At 41.5% G+C, this 25,643-nt stretch overlaps 1 protein-coding gene across 3 annotated transcripts in view; it reads left to right on the forward strand.

The window, feature by feature from the left end:
- Window positions 1–25,643, forward strand: part of LOC135540334 (synaptotagmin-2-like) — a 48,455-nt gene that overhangs the window by 20,168 nt on the left and 2,644 nt on the right. The window contains exons 1-8 of one of the 3 annotated variants that reach the window (XM_064966924.1): window positions 6,968–7,156; window positions 15,315–15,545; window positions 15,749–15,909; window positions 19,943–20,071; window positions 22,143–22,310; window positions 23,943–24,110; window positions 24,338–24,455; window positions 25,432–25,565. In XM_064966924.1, the coding sequence (XP_064822996.1) occupies window positions 15,344–15,545; window positions 15,749–15,909; window positions 19,943–20,071; window positions 22,143–22,310; window positions 23,943–24,110; window positions 24,338–24,455; window positions 25,432–25,565 (1,080 nt within the window). In that variant the 5' untranslated portion in view covers window positions 6,968–7,156; window positions 15,315–15,343. Of the gene's footprint in view, window positions 1–6,967; window positions 7,157–15,314; window positions 15,546–15,748; window positions 15,910–19,942; window positions 20,072–22,142; window positions 22,311–23,942; window positions 24,111–24,337; window positions 24,456–25,431; window positions 25,566–25,643 lie in introns of those variants that run through there. The other 2 variants (XM_064966923.1, XM_064966925.1) reach the window with 2 other exon arrangements.

Consider the following 25,643-nt stretch of genomic DNA (forward strand, 5'->3'; position numbering starts at 1 on the left):
GGGGATGGTGTGTTGTGGTTGATGAGCTGTGTTGCTTTTACGCCAAACATAACGTTTTGCATTGTTGTTCAATTTTGGTTTCATCTGACCAGAGCACCTTCTTCCACATGTTTGGTGTGTCTCCCAGGTGGCTTGTGGCAAACTTTAAACAACACTTTTTATGGATATCTTTAAGAAATGTCTTTCTTCTTGCCACTCTTCAATAAAGGCCAGATTTGTGCAATATACGACTGATTGTTGTCCTATGGACAGAGTCTCCCACCTCAGCTGTAGATCTCTGCAGTTCATCCAGAGTGATCATGGGCCTCTTGGCTGCATCTCTGATCAGTCTTCTCCTTGTATGAGCTGAAAGTTTAGAGGGACGGCCAGGTCTTGGTAGATTTGCAGTGGTCTGATACTCCTTCCATTTCAATGTTATTGCTTGCACAGTGCTCCTTGGGATGTTTAAAGCTTGGGAAATCTTTTTGTATCCAAATCCGGCTTTAAACTTCTTCACAACAGTATCTCGGACCTGCCTGGTGTGTTCCTTGTTCTTCATGATGCTCTCTGCGCTTTTAACGGACCTTTGAGACTATCACAGTGCAGGTGCATTTATACGGAGACTTGATTACACACAGGTGGATTGTATTTATCATCATTAGTCATTTAGGTCAACATTGGATCATTCAGAGATCCTCACTGAACTTCTGGAGAGAGTTTGCTGCACTGAAAGTAAAGGGGCTGAATAATTTTGCACGCCCAATTTTTCAGTTTTTGATTTGTTAAAAAAGTTTGAAATATCCAATAAATGTTGTTCCACTTCATGATTGTGTCCCACTTTTTGTTGATTCTTCACAAAAAAATACAGTTTTATATCTTTATGTTTGAAGCCTGAAATGTGGCAAAAGGTCGCAAAGTTCAAGGGGGCCGAATACTTTCGCAAGGCACTGTATATATATACATATGGATATATCTCGTACAATAATATGCACACTTCACCTCCCCCCCCAAAAAATAATAATACAGATTATTGTACGAGACGATATACTAACATTTTTGATAAAGATAATTTGAAAAATAAAACTTAATTTAGTAAATGTATTTATTGGTTTCTTTTCATCATAAGAGATAAAAATGTAATTAATTAAAGGTTGTTTGTTAATGTAAAAATCTACATTTACCGATCATAAGGCGTCTTCAGATTTGGGATGGTGTGGGATCACAAAATCTACAACAGAAATTCTGTCGGAAACAATGGGGTCCCCTCTGAAAAAGTTTTAATACCACTGGTTTAGGGAATATTGACATAGCACAACATCAACTCTTACTTATTCCAGCCGAGGGCATAACCGGACCATGCACAGTGAGCTGTGAGTTCAGTACTGCCCCCCTCTGTGCAAAGGGAGTCATAACATCCTGTAACATGGCAGAGACAGAGCCCCTGCTGGGCCGGTCTGGCTGGCACCAGCTGTTCACTTCCACACAAACACATGGATGAGGTATTCCCTCTGGGGGTGTCTGGGAGAGTTCTGGAGATGGATGAGGCATTCCCTCTGGAGGTGGCTGTTAGAGTTCTGGAGATGGATGAGGCATTCCATCTGGAGGTGGCTGGGAGAGTGCTGGAGATAGTACTTTTCCACTAAAGTCCTTACTGGAATGCTGATGGAGGATTCGGCTCAAACTAGAGTGGTTGGGAGGACAGGAACATGGCAGCTAGTTAGAAGACAAACCGGTCAGTTTCATTCAAGGGAGAACATTATTATTTCTGTTTTTTTTTTAATGTCACCAATTTGTTGTGCAAATGAAAGGATACCATATGGTGGAAGGGTGATTTCTGCTAGAGTTAAACAGATGAATGGATGGGGTATGCAAAACTGCCTTATCATACAAACCAAAAGGTCACAACATGTTATTTAGCAGTAGATTAAGCACAATCTTGACTCTGTAGGGAATTATAACTCAACATACTTGGAAGGCTAACTCCATACTGTAGAGCAGACTATCTCCAAACTATAGGGCAGACTAACTCCATACTGTAGAGCAGACTAACTCCAAACTATATGGCAGACTAACTCCATACTGTAGAGCAGACTATCTCCAAACTATAGGGCAGACTATCTCCATACTGTAGAGCAGACTATCTCCAAACTATAGGGCAGACTAACTCCATACTGTAGAGCAGACTATCTCCAAACTATAGGGCAGACTAACTCCATACTGTAGAGCAGACTATCTCCAAACTATATGGCAGACTAACTCCATACTGTAGAGCAGACTAACTCCATACTGTAGAGCAGACTATCTCCAAACTATAGGGCAGACTAACTCCATACTGTAGAGCAGACTAACTCCATACTGTAGAGCAGACTACCTCCATACTGTAGAGCAGACTAACTCCATACTGTAGAGCAGACTAACTCCATACTGTAGAGGAGACTAACTCCATAATGTAGAGCAGACTAACTCCATACTGTAGAGCAGACTAACTCCATACTGTAGAGCAGACTAACTTCATACTGTAGAGCAGACTAACTCCATACTGTAGAGCAGACTAACTTCATACTGTAGAGCAGACTAACTCCATACTGTAGAGCAGACTAACTCCATACTATATGGAAGGCTAACTCCACATAATGTAGAGCAGACTAGAGCACACAAAGCAAATACTGTAGAGCAGACTAACTCCATTCTGTAGATGAGACAAACTCCATACCATAGGCAGACTATCTCCAAACTATAGGGAAGACTAACTCCATACTGTAGAGCAGACTAACTCCATACTATAGAGCAGACTAACTCCATACTGTAGAGCAGACTAACTCCATACTGTAGAGCAGACTAACTCCATACTGTAGAGCAGACTAACTCCATACTGTAGAGCAGACTAACTCCATACTGTAGAGCAGACTAACTCCATACTGTAGAGCAGACTAACTCCATACTGTAGAGCAGACTAACTCCATACTATAGAGCAGACTAACTCCATACTGTAGAGCAGACTATCTCCAAACTATAGGGCAGACTAACTCCATACTGTAGAGCAGACTAACTCCATACTGTAGAGCAGACTACCTCCATACTGTAGAGCAGACTAACTCCATACTATATGGAAGGCTAACTCCACATAATGTAGAGCAGACTAGAGCACACAAAGCAAATACTGTAGAGCAGACTAACTCCATTCTGTAGAGGAGACAAACTCCATACCATAGGCAGACTATCTCCAAACTATAGGGAAGACTAACTCCATACTGTAGAGCAGACTAACTCCATACTATAGAGCAGACTAACTCCATACTGTAGAGCAGACTAACTCCATACTGTAGAGCAGACTAACTCCATACTGTAGAGCAGACTAACTCCATACTGTAGAGCAGACTAACTCCATACTGTAGAGCAGACTAACTCCATACTATAGAGCAGACTAACTCCATACTGTAGAGCAGACTAACTCCATACTGTAGAGCAGACTAACTCCATACTGTAGAGCAGACTAACTCCATACTGTAGAGCAGACTAACTCCATACTGTAGAGCAGACTAACTCCATACTGTAGAGCAGACTAACTCCATACTATAGAGCAGACTAACTCCATACTGTAGAGCAGACTATCTCCAAACTATAGGGCAGACTAACTCCATACTGTAGAGCAGACTAACTCCATACTGTAGAGCAGACTACCTCCATACTGTAGAGCAGACTAACTCCATACTGTAGAGCAGACTAACTCCATACTGTAGAGCAGACTAACTCCATAATGTAGAGCAGACTAACTCCATACTGTAGAGCAGACTAACTCCATACTGTAGAGCAGACTAACTTCATACTGTAGAGCAGACTAACTCCATACTGTAGAGCAGACTAACTTCATACTGTAGAGCAGACTAACTCCATACTGTAGAGCAGACTAACTCCATACTATATGGAAGGCTAACTCCACATAATGTAGAGCAGACTAGAGCACACAAAGCAAATACTGTAGAGCAGACTAACTCCATTCTGTAGAGGAGACAAACTCCATACCATAGGCAGACTATCTCCAAACTATAGGGCAGACTAACTCCATACTGTAGAGCAGACTAACTCCATACTATAGAGCAGACTAACTCCATACTGTAGAGCAGACTAACTCCATACTGTAGAGCAGACTAACTCCATACTGTAGAGCAGACTAACTCCATACTGTAGAGCAGACTAACTCCATACTGTAGAGCAGACTAACTCCATACTGTAGAGCAGACTAACTCCATACTGTAGAGCAGACTAACTCCATACTATAGAGCAGACTAACTCCATACTGTAGAGCAGACTAACTCCATACTGTAGAGCAGACTAACTCCATACTGTAGAGCAGACTAACTCCATACTGTAGAGCAGACTAACTCCATACTGTAGAGCAGACTAACTCCATACTGTAGAGCAGACTAACTCCATACTATAGAGCAGACTAACACCACATACCGGGCAGACTAACTCCATACTGTAGAGCAGACTAACTCCATACTGTAGAGCAGACTAACTCCATACTGTAGAGCAGACTAACACCACATACCGGGCAGACTAACTCCATACTGTAGAGCAGACTAAGCCCATACTGTAGAATAGACTAACTCCATACTGTAGAGCAGACTAACTCCATACTGTAGAGCAGACTAACTCCATACTGTAGAACAGAATAACTCCATACTCTAGAGCAGACTACCTCCATACTGTAGAGCAGACTAACACCACATACTTGCGCAGACTATTTCTACATACTGGATGGCAGACTAACTCCATACTGTACAGCAGACTAACTCCATACTGTAGAGCAGACTAACACCACATACCGGGCAGACTCACTCCATACTGCAGAGTAGACTACCGCCACATCCTGGGCAGACTAACTCCATACTGTAGAGTAGACTAACACCACATACTGGGCAGACTAACTCCATACTGTAGAGCAGACTAACACCACATACTGGGCAGACTAACTCCATACTGTAGAGTAGACTAACTCCATACTATAGACGAAATCTATGCTATAGGGAAGACTAACTCCATAATGTACAGCAGACTAACTCCATACTGTACAGCAGACTAACACCACATACTAGGCAGACTAACTCCATACTATAGAGTAGACTAACACTGTGTACTGGACAGACTAACTCCATACTGTAGACGAACTCTATGCTATAGGGCAGACTAACTCCATACTGTAGAGCAGACTAACACCACATACTGGGCAGACTAACTCCATACTGTAGACTAACTCTATGTAATAGGGCAGACTAACTCCATACTGTAGAGTAGACTAACACCACATACTGGGCAGACTAACTCCATACTGTAGACAAACTCTATGCTATAGGGCAGACTAACTCCATACTGTAGAGTAGACTAACACCACATACTGGGCAGACTAACTCCATACTGTAGAGTAGACTAACTCCAATCTGAGGCAATAACCTCAAGGTGCACTTGAACAACTTGAGAGTTCAGAGTTAAAATGACATGTTTACAAAATAATTTTCTTTGCAGCTATATGAAACAAGATTTCATGCTGGATCAATAACATAGTAGCTCTATGATCTTGTTATTTTCTATTGTAATTTTTTAATGAATCGTGACATATAATTAAATAATCTTGGTATCCTAATCAAAACAGGTCAAATGGATAATTTGGTTTGTCCATTGTTACATCTATTGTGTGAATTGTAACAAGATAACTGTCATGATTCCACCAAGGCCTTATCCTTGTTACATCCTGTTGTCACCTTTCAAATCCTCCCATGTAAGATATGTGTTGTGAGGAGGACATGTTCACCAGGAGCCATATGTCAAGCATCTCAGAGTAGGGGTGCTGATCTAGGATCAGGTCTTCCCTGTCCGTGCAATCTGGGGTGGCAGGTAGCCTAGTGGTTAGAGCGTTGGACTTGTAACAGAAAGGATGCCAGATTGAATCCCTGAGCTGACAAGGTAAAATTCTGTCGTACTGCTCCTGAACAAGGCAGTTAACCTACTGTCATTGAAAATTAGAATTTGTTCATAACTGACTTGTCTAGTTAAAAATAGAAACAATCTTATTTATTGTGATCTATAAGGCCAAACTGATCCTAAATCAGCACACCTATTCTGAGATGCTGATCCCTCTCAACTAAACCTGCATACTGTCTCCTGCATTTTGAAGGGGTTTCTTGGCTGATAAGGAGTGATTGTAGACTCTTCATAAGGCATATCAAACATTACTACGATGGAAGACTGAATGTTTATACATGGTTGTTTGCTGAAGAGGAGATTTTGGTATACGCAGTATAGTGAATGGTATGACCCTTTCAACTTCAGTGTAAATAGTTTACCTCTCCATTTTCTCTCTTTCCCTCTATCCTCACACCTATACCCCTCCCTCTTCCCTCTCTTTCTCTTTCTCCTCTTCTCCTCTTGTTTCTTTCTCTCTCATTCCATGCCTATCTTTCCATCCCTCTTCCATCCCTCTTTCATACGAGTGAATCAGTGAGCCATTCCAACCCTTAGGAACAGAGAACGGGGGGTTTAAATATTGATAATTTACGATGGCTATCAGATGCTAGACTGATGCACAGCATACTGCATTCAGCAGTGTGAGCAGCATCGCAAATGAGGACGGAGAGAGTAAGAGAGAGACAATTGGAGAGTGTGTGTATGTTGAGAGAGAGACGGTGAGGGAGGAGGTAATTGAGAGAGTGTGTGTATGTTGAGGGAGAGACAGTGAAGGAGGAGAGAATTGAGAGGGGGAGGTGTGTGATTGAGGGTGGGAAAGGCGGGAGACGGTTTGTACTGGAGAGAGAGCGAGAGAGAGAGAGAGCGAGAGAGAGAGAGAGAGAGAGAGAGAGAGGGGAACGAGAGAGAGAGAGAGAGAGAGAGAGAGAGGGGGGCACAAGAGAGAGAGAGAGAGAGAGAGAGAGAGGGCACAAGAGAGAGAGAGAGAGAGAGAGAGAGAGAGAGGGCGCAAGAGAGAGAGAGAGAGAGAGCGGGAGAGAGCGAGAGAGAGAGAACTGCCCTGCTCTGCTGCAGTGGAGAGAAGTGAGGGGAGAGACTGCAGTCTCTGCTTATGGGAGAAATCAGTAGATATTACCACGGCACGGAAACGTTAGCCCTACGAGCCTGATTATTGGATGGGTCACCCAGCCAGTGGGAACATCACATTAGACTGGTAATACTTTCTACCTCACTCTCATTTCCTCCCTGGAAATGGTAATCAGCGGGTAATATAGACATGCAGGTCATTTAAGGACAACTTTAATACTGATTTTGTTTTTATTATACAGTGTCAAATGATTGTCAAACGATTCTTCTGTTGTTTGAAGATTTGAACTATGAATGTGCAAATCATTAGACAATTTGAGGGGTTTGTATTGGGTTTGTATGGTGTGTTTCTGGGGCTTTCGGGTTTGTGACTAGCTAAGTGGAGCTGTCCAGTGTTGAACTGCATAAATGTAGACACTAGTATATAAGTGCTAAGAGTACCTGCAGCGTTGAGGTACACTACGTACTACTATGAATAGGATGGATAGCTTTCTCTTCTTGTCTCTGTCTCCTTACAGTCGCTATACAAGTTGAGAATTGGACAAGGGTTATTATGCTATGATTGAATATAGCCTGTGAGAATTGCTGTTACGTCAATTATTATACGTCATGATGCATGATGTCCATTTGTTTGACAGGAATCATTTTAATTTGTCATATGTTTTTCCTTATCTGTTAAGATTGGTGTATATCGATAAATAAAAGCGAGGACAGAGTAAGCAGTTATGTCTATTCTAGCCATTTTCATTCTGTCTGTGACATCAAACAATTAGTCATTTGATTTGTCTGATCCCAAACTCCATTGGCTAGCATGGCCTCAGGCAGGCTGTAAGGTAACAGACAGAAACAATTCAGCTGGATCTGATTTGCTCGGCAACAACTAGTTTCTCTGCTGTAACGTTTCATAAGGAGTCTGGAATTGAACACATGTCTTGTGGAGTGGGATAGCATATCGCCTTTAGCTGTTTTAAGTTTTTTTTTAACACTTTAAAAAATGCACCTGTTGGAGATGCAAAGCGTGTTGATTTGTGGCCTATAGGTCAATGAAGATGAGGTTTCATTAAGAAGACACAGACCTGGATTCAATCCAAGCCACGTTATAGAGCAGCACACTATTCAGCCGGACAATGCAGCACTTGCGTAGGTTGCATTCACAGTAAACACTGCACACCTCGGCTCAATCATTAATTACCTGTCAGCGCTAATATGCGCTTTGCATTGAATCACAGCCTCATACAAGTTATGAACTACGCTGACAGAATACTGTTTTACTGTTGCTGCTGACCCAAGTCTTGATCATTTCACTGTCTGTTGTGACTTTAGATAATGCATTTCCTACATACAGTATAGCATTGACTTAATACTTGGTATCTTAGGGAGACAACTGTACAGTTTACACAAAGTTTCTGATAACATAAATATGTCAACTGCATATAAACACCTCTTTACATCTACAACAAAAGACTGTTGGTTTGACAAGGTAACATTCTTTGATGCTAAAAGCTATACAAAATAGTGTATGTGGTGATCGGGCTGGGTGATCTAGAGCAACATAGAGTGCACGTGGTGATCTGGCTGGCTGATCTAGAGAAAAATAGAGTGCGCGTGGTGGTCTGGCTGATCTCAAGCAAAATAGAGTGCATGTGGTGATTTGGCTGGCTGATTCTAAAGTCAGTAAAGATCCATTGTAGACCTGCGTGTGTTGGTCTGTCTCCAGTGAGGACACATGTAATCGGGGTTAAGCTCTACGTTTGCCTGCCATGTATCCCAATTCTGCCCAATTGTCTTGCTTGCTCATTTAGATGGGCCTTAGAAACCGCTTGTCAACTAAACTGAGACAGATCGTTTTTGTCATCCAACCCTTTTAGAGGGAATGAAACACCTCTGGGAAGCTTTTTGCATTGGAGAGCCTCTCACATACAGACGCATAGACACACACACACAGGCTCACACACACACACACAGGCTCACACACAGGCTCATACACACACAAACAGGCTCACACACACAAACAGGCTCATACACACACACAGGCTCACACACACACACACACACACACACACATACACACACACACACACACACACACACACACACACACACACACACACACACACACACACACACACACACACACACACACACACACACACACAGGCTCACACACAGGCTCATACACACACACAGGCTCTCACACACACACACAGGCTCACACACAGGCTCATACACACACAGGCTCACACACACACACAGGCTCACACACACACACAGGCTCACACACACACAGGCTCACACACAGGCTCATACACACACACACACACACACACACACACACACACACACACACACACACACACACACACACACACACACACACACACACACACACACACACACACACACACACACACACACATACATTAAATGACATAGACTGACCAGGTGATTCCAGGTGAAAGCTATGACCCCTTATTGATGTCACCTGTTAAATCCAACTTCAGTCACTGTAGATAAAGGGGAGGAAGCAGGTTAAATAATGATTTTCAAGCCTTAAGACAATTGAGACATGGATTGTGTATGTGTGCCATTCAGAAGGTGAGTGGGCAAGACAAAAGATTGAAGTGACTTTGAACAGGGATGGCAGTCGGTTTGAGTGTGTCAAGAACTACAACCCTGCTGGGTTTTTCACATTCAATAGTTTCCACTGTATCAAGAATGATCCACCACCCAAAATACATTCAGTCGACTTGACAAGTGTGGGAAGCTTTGTAGTCAACATGAACACCTTGTAGAGTCCATGCCCCGATGAACTGAGGCTGTTCTGAGGGCAAACGGAAGTGGAACTCAATGTTAGGAAGGTGTTCTTAATGTTCTGTGCACTCAGTGTATGTTACAATAAGCATATCTTCAATTACAATGTCACCAGTTTCTATCCCTTTTCAATAGTTGACATAGAAATACTCCTTCACTGTTTGTGAAAGTATTGTATACCAACCTCAAGCAATAATGGTATTTTGTATCATGTAGATGTCAGGAGAGATGATAGGGTTAGTCTATCACCAGACCAATAGGATTGTAGATGTCAGGAGAGATGATAGGGTTGATCTATTACCAGACCAACAGGATTGTAGATGTCAGGAGAGATGATAGGGTTAGTCTATCACCAGACCAATAGGATTGTAGATATCCAGGGAGATGATAGGGTTGATCTATTACCAGACCAATAGGATTGTAGATGTCAGGAGAGATGATAGGGTTAGTCTATCACCAGACCAATAGGATTGTAGATATCAGGGGAGATGATAGGGTTGATCTATTACCAGACCAATAGGATTGTAGATGTCAGGAGAGATGATAGGGTTAGTCTATCACCAGACCAATAGTATTGTAGATGTCAGGAGAGATGATAGGGTTGATCTATTACCAGACTAATAGGATTGTAGATATCAGGAGAGATGGTAGGGTTAGTCTATTACCAGACCAATAGGATTGTAAATGTCAGGAGAGATGATAGGATTGATCTATTACCAGACTAATAGGATTGTAGATATCAGGAGAGATGATAGGTTTGATCTATTACTAGACTAACAGGATTTAGAGATGTGACGTTACTGTGACGTGCACATCTACTCTCATCGTCATTATTGATTTTGGTGAGTAATAGATGTATAACCAATTCTGTATGTGCAGAATAGGGGAGTAGGCCTTTGTCATTTTCCACCTTAGATATCCTGCCCTGGGAGAAGGACACAATAGGGACAGCAGGGAGGCAGAGCCGGACAATGGCCGTGTGGCAACAAGTAGCTCTTTATCCTATGGGTTGTTGAGTGGGTTGGCTCAAGGTTAGAGGTACACTTTTCGCACTGTCGTGACATTTCTCGGCCCTGCTTAGTCCTACCCTATCAAATATGAGTATGACTCACAATGAGTATCACCGTGATCTGTAAATGTTAATCGTATGCTGGTGTCACCCCTGAGACTCCAGTGTAGCTCGGAATTCTGGGAAATAAATGGTCAGACTTCAATGTAATTGGGTGACGTTTCCTACTCTCTCCTCCTGTTGCCGCCCCTGAGAGCAACACAGAACTGGCACAGAATGATATGATGCTTGCTGAGGCCTGAGATGAGAATTTATTTGGCCAGCTGTTTGTAGTCTATAGGATTCCGCAGAAGAAGACAGGCGCGGGGTTATTGTGTTTCATGCATTCTTATTCGTTATGATTGTGGTTGGTGATTACGGATTGCAGTCAGATTGATAAAAACTGTTATTACCGTAGCCTGCATCTGTGTAGCAGGGCAGTTAATTCAGGAAGTTAACTCAAATTACAGTTCAATAATAAAAATAAATACATGTATTTATTTTCAATTATTTCTCAATAAACTGAAAAGTAAAAGATTTTTTTTTTAAAGTTCAAACATTTCTGATTTGTACATTTCTAATCAATTCCTGAATTGACTGCCTTCAATTTGAGTTGAGCCAAACCCTGCTGGGTAGATTAGAAAATATATAATTCATTTGCTTCCTGTTATACCTTTTTCTATTTGCACAGTGATCTCATCTCTAACATTAATATAATTTATCTGAAATGAATCCTTAATTAGACATGAGAAGCCATTCACTGTTATAGATGATTAGACATGAGAAGCCATTCACTGTTATAGATGATTAGACATGAGAAGCCATTCACTGTTATAGATGATTAGACATGAGAAGCCATTCACTGTTATAGATGATTAGACATGAGAAGCCATTCACTGTTATAGATGATTAGACATGAGAAGCCATTCACTGTTATAGATGATTAGACATGAGAAGCCATTCACTGTTATAGATGATTAGACATGAGAAGCCATTCACTGTTATAGATGATTAGACATGAGAAGCCATTCACTGTTATAGATGATTAGACATGAGAAGCCATTCACTGTTATAGATGATTAGACATGAGAAGCCATTCACTGTTATAGATGATTAGACATGAGAAGCCATTCACTGTTGTAGATGATTAGACATGAGAAGCCATTCACTGTTCTAGATGATTAGACATGAGAAGCCATTCACTGTTATAGATGACTGGACATGAGAAGCCATTCACTGTTATAGATGATTAGACATGAGAAGCCATTCACTGTTCTAGATGATTAGACATGAGAAGCCATTCACTGTTATAGATGATTAGATATGAGAAGCCATTCACTGTTATAGATGATTAGACATGAGAAGCCATTCACTGTTCTAGATGATTAGACATGAGAAGCCATTCACTGTTATAGATGATTAGACATGAGAAGCCATTCACTGTCATAGATGATTAGACATGAGAAGCCATTCACTGTTCTAGATGATTAGACATGAGAAGCCATTCACTGTTATAGATGATTAGACATGAGAAGCCATTCACTGTTATAGATGATTAGACATGAGAAGCCATTCACTGTTATAGATGATTAGACATGAGAAGCCATTCACTGTTCTAGATGATTAGACATGAGAAGCCATTCACTGTTATAGATGATTAGACATGAGAAGCCATTCACTGTTATAGATGATTAGACATGAGAAGCCATTCACTGTTCTATATGATTAGACATGAGAAGCCATTCACTGTTCTAGATGATTAGACATGAGAAGCCATTCACTGTTCTAGATGATTAGACATGAGAAGCCATTCACTGTTCTAGATGATTAGACATGAGAAGCCATTCACTGTTCTAGATGATGAGACATGAGAAGCCATTCACTGTTCTAGATGATTAGACATGAGAAGCCATTCACTGTTCTAGATGATTAGACATGAGAAGCCATTCACTGTTCTAGATGATTAGACACGACCATTCACTGTTCTAGATGATTAGACATGAGAAGCCATTCACTGTTCTAGATGATTAGACATGAGAAGCCATTCACTGTTCTAGATGATTAGACATGAGAAGCCATTCACTGTTCTAGATGATTAGACATGAGAAGCCATTCACTGTTATAGATGATTAGACATGAGAAGCCATTCACTGTTCTAGATGATTAGACATGAGAAGCCATTCACTGTTCTAGATGATTAGACATGAGAAGCCATTCACTGTTCTAGATGATTAGACATGAGAAGCCATTCACTGTTCTAGATGATTAGACATGAGAAGCCATTCACTGTTCTAGATGATTATACATGAGAAGACATTCACTGTCATAGATGATTAGACATGAGAAGCCATTCACTGTTCTAGATGATTAGACATGAGAAGCCATTCACTGTTCTAGATGATTAGACATGAGAAGCCATTCACTGTTCTAGATGATTAGACATGAGAAGCCATTCACTGTTCTAGATGATTAGACATGAGAAGCCATTCCCTGTTATAGATGATTAGACATGAGAAGCCATTCACTGTTCTAGATGATTAGACATGAGAAGCCATTCACTGTTCTAGATGATTAGACATGAGAAGCCATTCACTGTTCTAGATGATTAGACATGAGAAGCCATTCACTGTTCTAGATGATGAGACATGAGAAGCCATTCACTGTTCTAGATGATGAGACATGAGAAGCCATTCACTGTTCTAGATGATGAGACATGAGAAGCCATTCACTGTTCTAGATGATGAGACATGAGAAGCCATTCACTGTTCTAGATGATTAGACATGAGAAGCCATTCACTGTTCTAGATGATGAGACATGAGAAGCCATTCACTGTTCTAGATGATGAGACATGAGAAGCCATTCACTGTTCTAGATGATGAGACATGAGAAGCCGTTCACTGTTCTAGATGATTAGACATGAGAAGCCATTCACTGTTCTAGATGATTAGACATGAGAAGCCATTCACTGTTCTAGATGATGAGACATGAGAAGCCATTCACTGTTCTAGATGATGGTAATGGGAAGTCCTGAGAAGTCTTTGGGGAGCAATAGGTGGGGCCTATAACAGTTGGTCTAACATGCATTCGAAGGTCATAATTCCCATTCAGCCTCTCCATCTCACCTTCTCACAGGGTTAATTGTCTCAGTACAGTTCATTGCTAATCCTATTAGGATTCAAATCAAAGTGTATTTATCACATGGGCCTTGCTGTGAAATGCTTACTTACAAGCCCTTAACAAACAATGCAGTTTTAAGAAAATAAGAGTTAAGAAATTATTTACTAAATAAACTAAAGTTTAAAAAAGTAACACAATAAAAAAACAATAATGAGACTATATGCGGGGGTACAGGTTAGTCGAGGTAATTGAGGTACTATGTACATATAGGTAGGGGTAAAGTGACTATGCATAGATAATAAACAGTGATTAATTGTTCAGCAGCCTTATGGGTTGGGGGTAGAAGCTGATAAGGAGCCTTTTGGACCTAGACACTCCAGTAGAATGAAGGATGTTTCGGTCACGATTGCCTCAATTCAATTTGGTGGAGATCATTGCTTCAGAAGAGACATAGCATATTATAATTGATATATTGTAATCACCTTAGTCTTTGCGATTCCTTCAGAGAGAGCAGATCCCGCATCATAAATGGAAAATAGTCCTCTTTGGAACAAACTTTGGAAAGGGAGCCTTAGTATTTATTTCGCACGTTTTCCACCTCAAGTAGAAGATGTGTTAACTCCAACCATTCATTTTTATTTAATCCCTAACGGACCGTGATGTAATGCTGTAATGTTGAATATCGGCTTTCACAAGGGACTGAGGGCTCATTTGACAGAATTGTACTCCATTGACATTGATGTAATATTAAGATACTGTGTCTCATTCCTCAAACAAATGAGATTAGCCGTTTCATCCCTGAGTTAAATCCATTTAGAAGTTTATAGTACATTAAGGATGCAGGACGACCGGCTGGCATTTTTATCCTCAGGGTCTGTGATGTGGACTAATGTCAAGGAGGCCATTTCCCTACAAACCACTCCAGCCTTGTCACTGTGCTGCTCTACTGTCTGGCACATTGCGAAGGCATTTAGTTGGGTCACATGGTATAATTGTAGATCCTCCATTTTGTTACTTTGTGTGGAGAAAACCAATACTCAGCTACTAAATTGTTTCTATTGGAGTGGAGTGCCAGAGAGGACTAATCGAACTTCTGAAGTAAATCTCTAACAGATGCCTGTTTTTAATTCCCTAAACATTGCCATGATAGTGATACATGTATGTCAACAGGTAATGAGAGATGAAATACTTGTCTTTTTGATGTGTGTGTGTGTGTTTGTGTGTTATACCAAAGGTTACACACTTCATTGCCTGTGCTGCTGGTGATGGCAACTGACCATCTCTTTGTGTGTCTGTGACTTGCCCTAGGGACTGTGTGTGTGGCCTAGTCATTGAGGATGAAGTGGAACCTGTTCAAGAATAAGCCTGAGGCCATGGTGGGTCCAGAGCCCACGGGCACCGGCGCCACTATGACCGCAGCCCCAGCCGTCGCCATCGCCACCACCGTGGCTGAACCCCCAGGCAACGGCACAGTTTCCAAGAACGACATGTTCGAAGAGATCAAGAGCAAGTTCATGAACGAGATCGATAAGATCCCATGTACGTCTTCCCTGGTTAACCAAAATACTTAATTTTTTCCCAACCCTGACTCATAACTCATGTACTATGATTGGAACAATATTGGAACATAGAATCTTAAATCTGAATGATCTCATAGGAGTGATCTCATAAGAGTCCAACCCATATTGAGGTATTTACATAGTACTGTTCTTTTCCTCATAATTTCCCTGTGTGTGTTGCAGTGCCCTCCTGGGCCATCATAGCTATCGCTGTGGTGGCTGCCCTCCTCATCCTCACCTGCTGCTTCTGCATCATCAAGAAGTGCTGCTGTAAGAAGAAGAAGAACAAGAAGGGCAAGAAGGGCAAAGATGGCCTCAACATGAAGAACATGAAAGGAGACGAGGTATGGTGCTTCGGGCTCCACAGTTAAACTCAGTTCGCAGAGTACATGCAGCTCCGACAGACATAACATATATCACACTCAGGATACGCATTTCATGTGAACACAAAACTCATAAAACTCATATGAATATGAACACAAAACTCACATGAATATCAGTAGGTTAAGTTATTTATTTTTAGATGATGAACGTAGACATACAGGACTAGGATAGCTGACAGATGGCGTCTATAATTATTAGCCTACTAAGCCACAGACTCCATTCCTACTAAGCCACAGACTCCATAACAACAAGGTTGCCTGTTTTATTGACTGTGCAACAATTTATTTTGCTTGAGGAACTTGGGAGGTTTGGTCAATATGTAAAGATGCAAGATCTTAATTTGACCACAGTAAAATACACTACCTGACCAAAAGTATGTGGACACCTGCTAGTTGAAAATCTAATTCCAAAATGACGGGCATTAATATGGAGTTGGTCCCCCCCTTTGCTGATATAACAATGTCCACTCTTCTGGGAAGGCTTTCCACTAGATGTTGGAACATTGCTGCGGGGACCTGCTTCCATTCAGCCACAAGAGTATTAGTGAGGCCTGGCTTGCAGTTGGAGTTCCAATTTATCCCAAAGGTGTTCGTTGGGATTGAGGTCAGGGCTCTGTGCAGGCCAGTCAAGTTCTTCCACACCAATATCGACAAACCACTTTTGTACGGACCTCGCTTTGTGCACGGGGGCATTGTCATGCTGAAACAGGAAAGGGCCTTCCCCAAACTATTGCCACAAAGTTGGAATAACAGACTCGTCTAAAATGTGATTGTTTGCTGTAGCGTTAAGATTTCACTTCACTGGAACTAAGGTGCCTGGCTTGAACCATGAACAACAGCCCCAAACCATTATTCGTCCTCCACAAAACTTTGCAGTTGACACTATGCATTCAGGCAGGTAGTGTTCTCCTGGAATCTGCCAAACCCAGATTCGTCCGTCGGACTGCCAGATGGTGAAGCGTGATTCATCAAAGGAAATCAAATTCAAATAAGATTGTGTTTGTCACATGAGCCGAATACACCAGGTGCAAACCTTTTCGTGAAGTGCTCCGGTTTCAAGCCCTTAACCAATAATGCAGTTTTAAGAAAATAGAGTTACTAAATAAACTATAGGAAAACATAAAAAAAGTAAAAAAGTTAGACAAAAAAATAATAATAACGAGGCTATATACATGGGGTACTGATACCGAGTCAATGGGTTGTGGTACAGGTTAGTTGAGGTAATTTGTACATGTAGGTAGGGGTAAAGTGACTATGCATAGATAATAAACAGCGAGTAGCAGCATTGTAAAAACTAAGTAGGGGGGAGGTCAATGCAAATAGTCAATTTGATTAACTGTTCAGCAGTCTTATGGCTTATCGGTAGAAGCTGTTAAGGAGCCTTTTGGACCAAGACTTGGATTATAAACCCCTGTAAGCAACGGGTGTGGCTGAAATAGCCAAATCCAATCATTTGAAGGGATGTCCACATACTATTGTACGTATATTCCGTAATTGCAGCAACAGAATTAGAATTTTTATTCTATAATGTTGCTTGATCAGTGGTTGGACTATTAGCTGGCCAAAAGTAGGCTACATCAAGATTGCAATACTGTTAATATAACCATGTGTTAGTGTGGGTTTTCTGTGAATTCATGTCAATCACGAAGATACTCTGCACTTCCTGCGGTGCAGGACAATTCTCAGCAGCAAGAGAGTGATCAAATTAAGATCTGACATCTGTATATAGATTTGACCAACAACACATGCTCTTTATGCATCCCTTGGTGTATCAGTAGCAACCTTTGATCTTTCATTGGCAGCACTTAGACCAGACTTAGGGAGACATGTCGATAACCTCCTATCCTCTCTGTTCTCTTGATGTGGTTGTTGTTGTCGTTTTAAAATGTGTGCTGTACTTCATTGTGACATACGGTGAAAATTACACAAAGGACCAGGGATGGAAAAGGACCAGGGATGGTTTAGGTATGGGAAAAGGACCAGGGATAGTTTAGGTGATGGGAAAAGGACCAGGGATGGTTTAGGTGATGGGGAAAGGACCAGGGATGGTTTAGGTGATGGGAAAAGGACCAGGGATGGTTTAGGTCATGGGAAAAGGACCAGGGATGGTTTAGGTGATGGGGGAAGGACCAGGGATGGTTTAGGTCATGGGAAAAGGACCAGGGATGGTTTACGTGATGGGGAAAGGACCAGGGATGGTTTAGGTATTGGGAAAAGGACCAGGGATGGTTTAGGTGATGGGGGAAGGACCAGGGATGGTTTAGGTCATGGGAAAAGGACCAGGGATGGTTTAGGTATTGGGAAAAGGACCAGGGATGGTTTAGGTATGGGAAAAGGACCAGGGATGGTTTAGGTATGGGAAAAGGACCAGGGATGGTTTGGGTAATGGGTAGAGAAGGTAATGAATCCTTGTCTTTTGTGGTATTCCAATTAACGGATGAGTGCTAGGGTAAGCTGCCCTCCGTGCTTAAGGATAATAGACACGATACCCATGGATCAGAGGAGCCATATCTCAGACTAAGCAGAATAAACAGGGGAGGACTGTGAAAAGTGCTCCTGCTTAATTCCAGGCTGAATGTGTCCAATATCATTAACAGGGCCCCATTCAACAGTAACAGTTATTAAAACAATATATTGTCTCCACATGGTGAAAGATGGTCCTGGAAGAAGGACGTTTACATTTTTTTTTATTTTACGAAAAGACAATCACTGTGTCATTTCTCATCGTCCCAGTGTTGCCGGTGGTGTTGTTTGTTTTCTGGTGTGTCGTAAGTTCAAACCTCTTCCTCTCTCTGCTCTCCTCCTCTTCACTTTGTCTCTTATGTGTGCATCGTGTTTCTTGACTGTGATGGACCCCTGATCTACGGTAGGTGGAAGGATCGCGGTGATGCTCTCTGACCCATGGGCAGATGATGATGATGATGATGATGATAAGGGGGGGGGGGAGTTTCATGGAATGAAAATCGTAGCTTCTTTGCTTTTCTATCATGTTTTGTAATTATGTTTTGAGAATTTAAATGAGAACGCTATGGTCTACTCCATAAAACCCTGAGAGAAAACAAAAAAAATATTGAAATAACGTATCGCCCATTATGTGACAGTGTGATGCCAAACTCACCCCAATATGAAACGTATTGGGCATAGTTTAAACGCAACCCACAAATAACACTATTAATATATGCATGTGAAAAAGGGCATGGTTGGTTGTTTGTGGGACATGATGACGACAATGATAACCGCATGACCAATCAATCAATATTTTTCATCTGCACCCCAATGACTTTGTCACTCAATGAAGAGTGAAAACAAGAATTCAAAAATGAAGAACAGGTTTGCAGATGAAATAGTCACGGAAACTTGAACATGTCAGAAACAGGGGTTACCATAACTGTCTGTTATCTAACTGAAATACTGCTTCTACATTATGCAAATAGCTGGCTATGCCCTTTAATCCTGTAGCTACCATTTGGCTGGGAAAAATGGTGACCTGACTTGAGAGGAACATTCCTTGGTGACACAGTAATGGAATAAAAAGGAAGCAAGTAAGATTATACAGGCCCTGCTTTTGAAGGATCAGTTAACTAGTTCCTTGGGAATATTGGGTAAGATGTAAAAGACAGGGTAAAACAATTGTGTCACCAAAGGACATTTTGAATTCAAGTCATTAGCTAGAAAACATAATTCCTGAGTTCCTGGTTGCATTAGGGACAGGATGGTATTCCACTATGCCACCAGGTGAGAAGCAGGTAAGCGGGAGCAAGGCAACGCAAGGCAACGCAACAAGCCCTGGTGCTACGCAATGCAAGGCAAGGCAACGCAACAAACCCTGGTGCTACAGTACGCAGCGCAACGCAACACAACACAAGCCTCTGAACGTCCACTGTCTGTCTGTGGCATGCTGTCCGTGGTGAGTGGGGCACCCACCATCTGCCTCCTACACATAACCCCTGACCCCGCAACTCTGATCCCTGTGTCCTGTGTTCTACCACTGCAGAAACAGGACGATGATGATGATGAAGGCGAGACAGGCCTCACGGAGGAGGAGAAAGAGGAGGAAGAGAAAGAGGAGGAGAAACTCGGCAAGCTGCAGTACTCGCTGGACTATGACTTCCAAGACAGTAAGGTCAGTAGCTGATATTTTACCCTTTACATCCTTGTAGGCACTGCTCAGCAAAACCTGTATTAGGCTTTTTTTACCTTAATACAATATTTGCAGCGTTGTCAGTCTATCAGTAAGAGTCCATCAACATCCAGGGATGGTAATATGATTTTTTTTACTATAAAAACACCCTACCATTTTTAGAACACAAAACACTATGTGTGCACATTTATCAATATGCCAACAGTGTGCAACAATGTCTAATTTATCATAACCATTACAGATAACAAATCCTAATAACTAAATTGACCCATAAATTCAGACAATAAAAACACTAGTGAAATTTTAAGATTCATTTACTGAAACCGTAATATCAAGTAGTTATATTGGTATTGTGGGAAACACAATCTTGAAAAAGGCCGTAACCTCAGCAGTGGCCTTGCTTGTGAAAAAGCCTTATGTTAGGAATCAAAAGGACTACTAAAAGTAAGTTGAGTTATTAAATATAAACTGAAATCAAATTCCTCCATTACTTATTCAGTCCACAAAAAAAGTAATTTGAATCATTCATTGAAAACATAATAAGCTGTGTTACCTGCGTGGCTTTGGTGAGGTGACGGCGGTGCTTTGCAGCGGCAAGAGATGTGACGTGAGATTGCTGCTCCTTTTTTTTTCTAGGCAAGTCAGTTACGAACAAATTCTTATTTTCAATGATGGCCTAGGGACAGTGGGTTAACTGCCTGTTCAGGGGCAGAATGACAGATTTGTACCTTGTCAGCTCGGGGATTCAAACTTGCAACCTTTCGGTTACTAGTCCAACACTCTAACCACTAGGCTACCCTGCCACCCCAATGCTACCCTGCCGCCCAAATACATATGCCTAGTATATGAAAAAAAGGTGATCTCTGGTTAAAGATTGAGTTTTGACGTCCGTTCGAGTACTCCAATACTGGATTACTCCTGCCCAGCCCTATCTTCTTCTAGAAATTAAAGGCATAGTTACAGTAGTCTAAATAACAGATGTATGGATATCCAGAGAGTAGACTGGTGGACCTGAAGAACCTGGTGGTGAGTCATCCATCTAGAAATCAGTGTGTTTTTACTGAGCTACAGCTCAGATTTGGCATTGTTGAGTACAAACTCCACATAGCATACAACCCCTCAAAGTACCTTTAAAAAAAAGCATATTTTACCAACAGCTCTGTAAAAACATCAGCAGAATTGTGCAGCGACAGTTTTGGGGAGGGACAGCTGACAACTGCTGGATTTAGGGTTGATGAATAAAAATATTCAAGAGAGCAGTGAATCCAGATCGGGGGTTCTGGGAATGAGAGGGTTTCTCTAGTATATTCACTATTGTTGTAAATTAATGGGTAGAGTCAGTGTTACAGTGAGTGTGCAATGCCATGCAGGATTTTGGCAGTGTGACATAAGTCCAAGACGAGTGGAAATGCAGAGTCATTCTGAAATAAGGAAGTCCCTCATGAGATATGGACCCAGGATCTAGGCTTGGAGTCACTGACGCAGGATCAGGGCTTGGAATCACTGAAGCAGGATCAGGGCTTGGAATCACTGGTGTAGGATCAGGGCTTGGAATCACTGATGTAGGATCAGGGCTTGGAATCACTGTTGTAGGATCAGGGCTTGAGATGAAAATGTACATTAAAGCAGGTCCTTTCTTTCTAACTGAATACATTTCTGTACCTTAAAAATAATGAATCTCTCCATAATTCAGAGCACAATGATACTTGGCACAAGTTCCTCTTTTTCAGATATGCAAAACTACTGTAACATGATATTCTGTGACTTTCTGATGACATGGCAGCAAATATATTTGACAGCTCTAGTGTGGATATCTTCTATCTAATCTTGGTCATGTAAAAGGGCTGTGATAATTATTGCTGCAGCTTTAGGTTGTCAGCCAACAGGCCACAAGCTTATGTAACAAGGCTGCAGCATTTGTCTGCAGCAGTGACAGGAAGCACACATGATTATATTAATGTATGTTGTTTTCTCACCTAATATGTTTGGTTTGCCTCAATGCTGTCTTTGACCCCTGAACACTCTAACCCCCTCCCCTCCCCTCCCCTCACAGCTCACAGTGGGAATCCTCCAGGCTGCTGATCTTATCTCCATGGACAGCGGAGGTACCTCTGACCCGTACGTCAAGGTCTTTGTCCTCCCAGACAAGAAGAAGAAGTTTGACACCAAGGTTCAAAAGAAAAACCTGAACCCTGTCTTTAATGAGTCATTTGTTTTCAAGGTAAGTCATAACACAGTCTCTATACCAGGACTGCACTTGCAAAGAAGTTAGTTGGAATATAAAAGGTATCAATCATCCTGCCAAAAATATTGTGTCAGGCTCGTACAGCTGAGTCTCAAACTAAATCTAACTTAACAGTTTTGGTGTTGTAAAAAAAGCAGACCTAAGATGCTACATGGTATAAGACTTTGTGGTTGTTGCCTACATTTATTTTTCATTCGGTGTTCTTGTTGTGTTCACGTCATAGTGTAGAGCAGTGCTGGCTTGCCATGCCTGCCTGCCTGCTATATACCCTCTTGCCTGTGTACTAACTGCAGCTTCCTGTACTACTCAGTAAGGTCCACGGAGACTGTATAAGCCTCTCAGTGTCAATGCGGAAGCACTGTCCCTAGAGTAGGGACCATCCATGAACAGTTTGGAGAATTTACAGTATATGAAATCAGATGCATGCCTTCAGAATGTATTTTTCATTTATATTTGTCATGAGACCCTTCACCACAGGAAAATGGAATGTCTAGCTTCTAGCTCCAAGACCTGCTTTAGTGTATTATACACTCGTTGGCAATTTGAACCTGCTAAAGCCAGCACTCTGCTATTTTCCAACCCGTAAACCAGGATTGGTAATTTACCCGTTTTATGTGAGCTCGCTTGTGCTGAGGTGGGTGGGGTGGCAATATCTGAGGTACGTTTCATTTGATTGAAAAACAAGCCCCATGGTAGGCTACCCTTACCATAACAAAAGCTGATTCAACAGAAATGTCTTCCTTATCCTGGCCATGCATTTGCCAAATATCCTATCCATAAGATGTTTTTTAAAATGGTCTACCTGTGAGAATTTGCTGTCATATTTTGCATTATTCAGAATTCACATAGGCCTACCCTGCAATGCGTACTCCATTCGGCTTGTATCCATCTCTTGTCCAGTTATCAAAGACCCGCTCCTCCAAACATATTCAAGATATTCAGTCCTATAACACCGTAACATCAACAGTAGGCCTAGGCTATCTCTTGCTTATTGAGAACGTTCCTCACATATACAATACAATTTACAGGAGCCTAGTATTTGTTATTTGCATAAAGACATCCCACTTGGAAAAAACTGGTTGAATCAACGTTGTTGTCTTTTTGTCAGCAAAACTGTTAACCTAAATCCAATGACATGGTGATTTTTTTTGTTGATTTACCTTTGTGTAAGGTTTATTAAAATAGAGCCCCAGGTCTGCAAGGGCTGGAGTGAATCAATAGAACCCATATTAGATACTCTAATTATGCTTTAGTGCCATTAGAGCTGAACAAATCTCCCCTTAGATGTTTCCTGAGTAAAAACCAAGATACACATTAGAATTCAGCCGAACCCATTTTCTGCCTTTCCTATTCTGTGTTGTAAAACTCTGTATGTTAGCTGACATTGTGCCGTATTACTGATGTGTCAGTAATCAATATCTTTGCCGGCAGCCCATGGCACAAAATAAGATGTTTATTTCTTTAAAAAAATCATCAATAGCACAGATACACAGTATTAACAATTCAAATAGTATACAGTAGGGATATGTGGTTACATTCAGATTTAATAATCCAGTTGTGTCGTTGTTGTGTTGTGGTGTTGTTGTTGTTGTTGTGTTCCTTCCTCAGTTACCATATGATGAACTCGGTGGGAAAACCCTGGTGATGTCAGTCTTTGACTACGACCGATTCTCCAAGCATGACATCATTGGAGAGGTGAGGATCCCCATGAACACCATTGACCTGGGACAGCCCATCGAGGAATGGAAGGACCTGGAGAGTGCAGACAAAGAGGAGGTATGATCTGAAAAGAAACAGAAACTATTTATGCTAGTCATAATTGATTGATTGATCTTTCTGTGATTTTATCTAACTAAGCTAATCGTTGGACGGAAGCGTTGCCCCATCAGAATTAACAACAGCCAAGCTCTGACAATTGTAATATACATTTTTGTCTATCTTTCCCTCTCTGTGTCGTTGCTCTCTCTGTGCTTGCCCTCTCTCTGTCCTTAATATCCATGCAGCCTGAGAAGCTGGGAGACATCTGTATCTCTCTTCGTTACGTGCCCACCGCTGGCAAACTCACTGTCTGTATCCTGGAGGCAAAGAACCTCAAGAAGATGGACGTGGGTGGACTGTCTGGTACGTTAAGACTTCCACTGGACGTACAGTTTACTCTTGAGATTCTTAAAGGGTTCTTGAAAGGTTCTTTGCAGTGAGTGATGGTTCTATGTAGAACCATGTCTTCTCAAAGAACCATTCTCTATATAGAACCCTCCCCTTCCAAATTGTTCTTTACAATGTTGAAGCAGTCCTTCACTAGATGGTTCTGGGTAATTATGAATTCCTGTTCTTTATGTTGCATTATTTCACTTACTGTGTGGTACCTATGATTTTGTTGTTTTATTCTACTTGTCTTGTGTCTGTGTTTATGTTCATGGGTTCTGTTGAGGTGGCTAGTCCGATACCGTCAGTGAGAAGGGTCTGCAAGTATATGCGAGTTTATATTTTTGGACTAACTTCATCATTTGACATGGTTGAGTCAGGTTGATACAACTCCCAGGTGAGAGTGATTAAGCATGATCAACCCCATATTACAACACAGTAGCATAACAATGGTAAAAACTGAATATCTTCATCATCATACATATCATACGCCAATTACTCGTAGATAACTGTTACAGAGGTTAAACGTGTATGGTGCTATTCAGAACCATATCATGAAATAATATATATTTGTAAAGTTCTAAATAGCACCTTCAAGAAAGGAGTCTATAAAGCTCCAGAAAGGGTCACAAATCAAAGAACCCTGCTGTTTAAACAACTTGTGGGTGGACTGTCTGGTAGGGCAAACCACTGGACATAACAGTAGATCATTTCCAACTAATCAGGCATGTCAATCTGCCATTAATTAAAACAGCTCATTGATGCAGAATCTCTGATTTATTTGCAGACATGTGCAGACATTGTGCAGACATGTTGCATTAATGAGCTCTCTGAATTATTGTTCTAATTAGCAAGCAACTCATATCACACCACATTTTTTTTTCACTCTACCGCAGTGATGCATTTAAAACATTAAATGAGAGATTGAATATCTGTTGGTCTTTCTTTGCAGATCCCTATGTGAAGATCGCGTTGCTGCAGGGAGGCAAGAAACTGAAGAAGAAGAAGACTACAGTGAAGAAGAACACACTGAATCCGTACTACAACGAGTCCTTCAGCTTTGAGATCCCAATGGACATGATGCAGGTGCAGAACACTACATATTTTTGGTGGTCTGCTCTTGTTTTTTTCTCTCTAGGCCTACAACAGCATTTCCATTTTCGC

This window comes from Oncorhynchus masou, chromosome 5 (genome assembly GCF_036934945.1).
Source record: "Oncorhynchus masou masou isolate Uvic2021 chromosome 5, UVic_Omas_1.1, whole genome shotgun sequence".
Taxonomy (NCBI): Eukaryota; Metazoa; Chordata; class Actinopteri; order Salmoniformes; family Salmonidae; genus Oncorhynchus; species Oncorhynchus masou.